Below are 7446 nucleotides of genomic sequence, written 5' to 3'. Positions count from 1 at the left end.
ACCTAGTACATTGTTCGGCAGAGCGAGCTTTTACAATTTCCTCGTCGATAATAGATGTGAAAAAAGCTTCTAAAGACCTTACAAGTCAGCGTAAAAGCTCTCTGTGGTTCGCGTACAAAGCTTTTTAAGCTTTAAATCAGTGATGAGCAAAGAGAGCTTTTACGCTCTTTACGTCCATATAAAATCTACATATAGAGAGCTCTGAAAAGCTGGATGATTTAAATACATACATTTATCCAACGGATGAAGCTTTTAAAAGCTCGCTATTGATATTTTACGAATGCGAATAGAGTAAAAGCTCTATTTTATTAACACCACTTTTAAAAGATCGGTGATGAGCACAGCTTTGCTCGATTGCAGAGAGTTTTAAAGGTGTCCATAAATTTTATTTGGACGTGCAAGAAAAATAATTATCTTTGCCATTTGCGTATTCAGCGCAGCGACGACCAGCGAGCGCTTTCAGCTAGCGCATATCCATATAAAATCTGCAAAGAGCTTTGATCGTCACTGATCTAGTTAGAGGCACTTTGAAACTTTTAGATCAATCTTACAAGAAAACAACGACAAAGTCCTTTCATTTTTAAATCGTTTGAGGGCAAGCATCCATAACTACGAGACTATATGTGATCGATACTGACTGGCATGTGGATCACTATGTACGGTCGTTTTACGTCAGGAGATGTTATGAGCACAGTCTTTTACTCGAAGCTCTTACTTTTGCATGACAAGTGCGGATGCCAGATTATAGGACATTTAGTCTTGCTGAGGACAATATTTGTGGCTAAATTTCTACATAAATGTGCTGGAAGACTATCTACTTTGTTTTCTGAGGGCACTAATGATCCAAGCGTTAAATGGCGACTGAGCGAACCGACTTAATGAGTCCTGAATAATTAGGAGTCTTATAGATGCACAAATCTTATGAAGACTCCGAATCAAGAGATGTTATTTGCTTTCTAGAAAGACTCCAGCTCTTACTTCTTATCTTACTACTTATTAGGTCTAGTGTATGCATAAAAATAAGCCATGAACAAGAAAGCTCAACGCGCCAACCATATGACACAAATATTCAAAGATAACAATTCACTTTTCTGAGTTTAAAGGCTATAAGCTAATGAGTTTCGTTTATAAACTTAAACTAAAGGAACTACATTACAAATAAGTATGCAGAAATAGAAAGCTTGTGGTTTATTCACTGGAACCTAAGTACATATGTATATCATATATCTTTCAGCCTCAAAAAATCGATCAAGCGATGCAGAAATTAATTCGCCGCTTGGGAATGATGTCGGGCACACTTCGCCAACATATCCATACACACGTAAATAAATACTTAAAAATTAAGATACAATCTATCAGCTGCACTCAAACTATCAAACTAGCAATTGTGGCATATAACAATGATGGCCAATTGATTTTCGATGTGAATATTTTGTGTCTTCCACGAAACATAAATATAAATAAGCGACAACGACAACACCACGCTCCACACGCCGCCCAGTGAGCACCGATCGGCACCCTAAATAGTGAATAGACGTTGCGACGTTGTGGGTATTTTAACTTTGTCGCAATGGAAATGAAGACAAAAATTTTAAAATTTAAAATTAAAAAGAAAAAATGAAACAAACCGGCGGAAGACGCAATTGACGATGAAACAGAAAGCCTCATTGAAAAGGGGAACGAAAATCAGATGTTGAACTTTTGCTGCAATATGAACTGATGCCACTAGGAATTAGTTAAGTGCAAAAAAAATTAAGACGAAAGTTTATTTCGGGCAATGTATTAAGATACACATTTACTTACTGGGAGTCTATTTAGAAACTGAGATGCCTATAGTAAGTGATATAAGTATAATAGGACTAAAAAGGAAGCATAAGATGGGACAATGGATCCTAAACTAAATCATAATAAATCAACTAAATCAGTATAGTTCGTTAACTGAAGATCTTTTGTCACAGTTTGACTGGTCTTTCCTATTATAGTAGGTAAGGCTCAGCTAGTGCTGAGGGATCTGGCTCAGAGGCAAAACAAAAATTCGTTACCTTCAATACTATAGAGACCCGATAGCCCCATGAGTTTAAGCTTAGTGCGTTTTGCAACACACATACATATGTGGTTCACCCCAACTCACCCCCCTACACAAGTCCTGAAAAAGTAATAGCGATATTCAAGGTGTTTAGTGCCAAATTTCTATCACTGTAAACTCCGATTAGTTACCGCCTACATGCCAGTCGCCTTTAGTTCCATTTCCTATTTTGGAGCCCTTAGTGCTAAAGGTTTTGATCGAGTCCCTAAATTATTGGCTAGGTCTCTACAGTGTTCTCTTGAAGCGAAGTTAATCGGATGGTTATTTATTTGTGATCAATAATCAATGGTGTTGGCTCCACAACCTTTTAAACAACTCGCTGTGCCGAAACTCTGGCTGTGGTCCCCCAACCCAACCCCAACCGAATAGATATGGATGCATTCGAAACATCGTTTGTATTGCTTTTTCATGTAGCATAAAATCTGATAGAACAAAAATCTGATCCAACAAATTTTGAAGAGGTTCTCCTGATGTTGTACCCGGAACGGCTATTAAGATCTGCTTACGAGTATCAAAACAATTTTCAGTTATCAAGTCAAAGGAAAAGTTCTTCGATATTGTCCGAAAACTTTATACGTTTTTTTCCAGATATTTCATTTCCGCAGAAAAATGCAGGCTTACATCTCTAAGCATGGGGAGGTCTTACAATTCGATTGCCCACGTAAACAAAGGTTGAATTGCCAAGGCTAGGTGCGGCAACAAGGCCAAGGTAAGGTCACCAGTGTTCTCTCTGCCGTTCCACAGACCTTCATATGAAATGTTTGTAATGATCTGTCCAACGCTACTACAGCGGAATACGTAATAATCACTCTGACTAAAGCTGTGTATATCAAGCCGAAGTAAAGGCTCAGTGACCTCCGAATAGTTTTGTGATATAGGCCGAAAACTCTCGACTAGGTCGAAGATCACTATTCCTGTTCAGGATTTTCTACGGCCTCTCACGGAGCTCCCAGAGATNGTAAACTTATGTTTTTTTATTCAATCTCTATGGTCAAAAAAAAAAAAAAAAAAAAAAAGTATGGTCTCCAAACCATTTTTTTATTTAAGAAGTCATTTTTTCTGTCAGTGCTGGAAAAATATAGAGCCCAATGATTACTACATCTGGAGAATAGGATACCTTTTCAAACGTCAGTCAAGTTAGTCGTCTCATCGACTTCGGGTTTGGGTGCCTTCTCATGTTAGTCGATATTTTCGGTACCCAGCACATGGAAGCCCCTGATATCTTGGATCTAATTTATTCGAAATTCTGCCCAGGTTAAACTTCTTGGACCAGCATGTGACTGTGGAATATGGAATACCAGATTGCCCGCGCCAAAAAACTTACAACAAATTTTTCACACTACTGCAGTATTTTTTCCTAGAGGGCTTGCCTCAATATGTAAATGGCGCACTCAAAATCTTGAAGACAACATGGAACTTGGAGCTTCTTCAGAGACTACCGACCGTTTGCGACAGAGCTTATTTGTCGAGAAGAGGTGAAGAGCGGCAGAGCCGGAACAGAACAGCAACGAAATAAAGCAACGCAGAATTATATAGAAGTCTGTTTGTGTGTGTATTTTAAAGCAGTACACGCTGCCGGCGAAGCGCAACACAGATGGCGCGTGAAGTGGAGCAGCAGTTGCCGCGGCCGACGCAGTAGCAGCAATCGCTGCAGTAATGGCAAAAGTGGCAAGAGCAAACAAAGCACGAGCAGAAGCGCTGGCAGCAGCTGTTAGTTCGAGTACTTACTAAGCGCTTGATCGCATTTGCCGGTGGTCTACACTTTATTTACTTCACAACGCGCAATCAGTCGCATTTTGTTGCCGAAACCGAAAAGTTGTGCGAACAATCTAGTTGAGCTATATAAACGATAAGAGCATGGAAATTTTGCCATGAACATGGCGCGTGTAAGGTGTAGTGAAGCGGGTGGCAAATGGAAAGAGTATGAGTTAAAGGAAAAAGTGTATTCTGGTTATACTACATATCAATGAAAAAGTAAACTTAAGAAAGAATAAGAATAAGCGAAAATCCAAACCAAACAAAGTGCTGTGAAGTGTTTTGAGTAAATCTGAGCGCAAGTGATTTGAAACTGTTGCAACAATTTTGAGAGTTAGCTGAATTTCGTTTTTTGTTTGGCTTTTATAAAGTGTAAAAGAAGCGCACACATACAAAATGAGTAAAAAAATGTGGAATAAAATTTTCAAATCGTCCAAAACGACGAAAAATTCCAAGTTATCCGCAGCGACTGTGGTCAAAGCGAACAAGCGCTACAGCATTTACGACGAATATCAGCAGCTGACAGGCCCAGCTGGACAAGCGGAAGCCGCAAAGAAGCCAAAAAAGCTGACAAAAGGCAAGGAGCGTGAAGCTAAGCAGCCACAGGAAGAGGAGCAGCAATGGGAGCAGAGAAAAATGTTGCCGCAACATGAGGCGTGCGCAGCTGAAGCGGATGTTCCAAGCGGTAATCGGGCAACAACAACAAATGTGGCGGAATTTAGCGCATCAGCAGCAACGGCAAACGATGGCCAGACTAGCGCGAACGATTACAAAATAGTGCAAGCAGAAGCGACAGGTGCCAACGACCAGCTAATTGGCAATAAAAATAACTGCAACTCGGACGGCACTGGCGCGCCCGCCAAACAGCAGTCTACATTTGCCAAAGTGGTTAGCAGTTTTTCGCTTAAGCGCAGTCACAATGCGAGTGCGCAAAAACAAGAACAACAACAAAAGCAGCAGCAACAACAACAAACAACGCTTAGCCAAAAGGGAAACGGAAATGTCAATGCTGCGGGCAAATTGCCAAAGAGTGAGTTTTTTCAGCATGATACGCCTACTAACCAGCAAGAACAACAACAAAAGCAGTCGCAGCAGCAACCGTGTAGCAGTCATGCGTTGCAAAGGCGGCGGTGGTCGCAGCAACAACAACAGCATGAAGAAGAAGGAGGCGTAGCAGGCGAAAAAGAGGACAAAGCAGCAGCAACGAATATAAAAGAGCAGCAACAACAACAAGAGCGCCGCTCATCACAAGTACTGATTGTTATTAAACAAATTGTGACAATGGCTATGCCAAAAATGGTGTCTGCAACAACAGCAACAACAATAGCGCCATCGATTGTTGCGCACAACAGCTGCATTACAGCTGCTGTCACTGAACCTCCACAGTGTGTCCTCAATGGCGATGGTGTTGGCCATGACAGCAGCACCCCGAACGTCGCTACCGCCGCCAAGCGAATGCATTCAAGTGCAACGCATGACAATGTTTCCATTTTAGCAGCCGCTAGTACTGCTGCAACAACAACAGCTACTACCATTACTACTACTACTACTACTACTTTTACTACTGCCAATTCTACTAACACGCGCATGCCGCCCGTAGCTGTGCATTTTGAAAAAAGTAAATTATTGCCCTAATATGCTTGCATACACACACGCATCAATATACACTGATGGTCATAATAATAGGTATAACATTCAAAATGATATTGTTTGCCACTTATGTTTATTTCTGTATGTGTAGGAATTTTCATTTAAAATACCAATAGTTCGATCTATAACAGAAACCACATAAATCAAAATTTCAAAGCTTGCACAAAGTCTCAAAAATTAATCAAACTTAAAAAAAATTTCATCAAGATTTAAAACTTTTTTTTTTTAGAATTTTTCAAGGATGCAATTTTGTAACCCATTAAATTTTAGTACAATAGGGTGCAAGTTTCAAGTCTATAAAAACAACGGTTGATTTTTGTGAATTTCTTTTGTCGAGGATATTCAGCATTTCCTTCCATATAAGAAAACAAAAATGTCTAACACCCTCGACAAAAAAAAATCTAAAAAATCAACAATAATTTTTAGCGACTTGAAACTTCCACTTTATTATACTAAAATTTAAGGGGGTAAAAAACTGCACAATCGAAAAACTTCTGAATAAAAAATTTGAAATATTGATGAAAATTTTTGAAGTTTGAATAATTTTTGTGGACTTTTTGCAAGCTTTGAAAGTTTTATTTATGTAGTTTCTGTTATATACCGAACTAAATTTTAAATTAAAATTCTTAATAATAAACAAATAAATATTAATTGCAAACAATATAAATTTGAATTTTGTACCTATTACTATGACCAGGAGTGTACATACATTCGCACACATACATACATACATACATACATACATACATACGTACTACAAATGCACTGCATGCACATTCAATCAATCACCCATCAGACACCTTGCACCATTGATCGATTGTTCGATAACATCATTTTTATTAGCATGTCAAGTCATTTGTCGAGCGGCACTGTGGTTCAAAATGCAATTTATTAGGTTAAAATTGTGAAAATTGTCCAGCGAGCGTAAATGTTTGCTTGCAATTTTCTTAGGTTTAATAGATGCTGATAATCGTACTAGGGTAGTACTACGCCCTAGCATAAAAATCATATAGTAAATTTAGCGATCACGCATCATTTTAGAGAGATTGGAGCCAAATTCAAACGGTGAAAGCTTTTGAGAGACGTTTTTTTAAGATGAAAATACGCAAGGAGGTTCGCCTATCGCCTGCCCACTGCTATTTAACAAACAAAAAAACGTATCCTAACATTTTGATGTTGCGCCGTCTTGGGACCGTATCTGAGTCTTGGCGGGTATTATTTAGTAGTAAGCTCTTACCACTCGACTCCAGCTATTTGTGATATGGCATTCCAGGGTTACAGCCCTTTTTAACTGGCAATCCAGTGCCTCTAAATTAGGAAATTAGATGGGAAAGAACAAGCTGTGTGGGAGGTGGGACCATAACTCATGTTATTGTTTTTTTTTTTATATTTTGCATGATGATATGTTCATATTTAGGTGAGTGTTTTTTTTTCTGTCAACCAGTGGCACCATGTACATTTTTTCTAAGTAAATTGGTGCCTATGTATTTCATATGTTTGGCTTACAGCTGAAAAATATGATATTTTGACCCACAAAAAACCAAAAGCGAAGAGTAGTTGGTAATCTGCGTATCGACAAGACATGCTATTTTTTTTTAATACCACTTTGTGCTTTGTCGAAACAACGGTACCTCTTTTGGTTAGCCTTCTCACTAGATAAGGATATCTGGTTTTGTTTCGGTTATTCGTTGGTTTTTAGACTTGGCTCCAAAAACGGATTATTGGATTAAAAAATATTCAAGCGCTAAAAAATACCATAATAGATATGGGTATGAAAAAAACAAAAAAATAAAAAATTTGTTCCAGACATTTTTTAATAGTAACCATTCACAGTGGTCTTGAAGCAACCATAGCTATGACTAAAATGCCAACCAAAACGGCTTACATAACTGTCTTTGTACATAATCATAGATCAAAATTTCGTTGAAAATAAAATTCCATCTGCTCCTATGCTT

General features: G+C 38.6%; 1 protein-coding gene across 9 annotated transcripts in view; it reads left to right on the top strand.

The window, feature by feature from the left end:
* Positions 1-7446, top strand: part of LOC108368895 (homeobox protein 5) — a 59471-nt gene that overhangs the window by 29867 nt on the left and 22158 nt on the right. Inside the window, exon 1 of one of the 9 annotated variants that reach the window (XM_017623845.1) lies at positions 3672-5459. The exons of 4 other annotated variants lie outside the window; for them this stretch is intronic. In XM_017623845.1, coding sequence (XP_017479334.1) covers positions 4238-5459 — 1222 coding nt within the window. In that variant the 5' untranslated portion in view covers positions 3672-4237. Of the gene's footprint in view, positions 1-3671; positions 5460-5496; positions 5528-7446 lie in introns of those variants that run through there. 4 more of the 9 variants (XM_017623844.1, XM_017623847.1, XM_017623846.1 and 1 more) reach the window with 4 other exon arrangements.

This window comes from Rhagoletis zephyria, unplaced genomic scaffold, assembly GCF_001687245.7.
Source record: "Rhagoletis zephyria isolate East Lansing unplaced genomic scaffold, Rhagoletis_zephyria_1.1 Rzeph_scaffold_03378, whole genome shotgun sequence".
Lineage (NCBI taxonomy): Eukaryota > Metazoa > Arthropoda > Insecta > Diptera > Tephritidae > Rhagoletis > Rhagoletis zephyria.
Note: the sequence above shows the minus strand (reverse complement) of the source record. Positions and strands in the feature narration are given on the sequence as shown.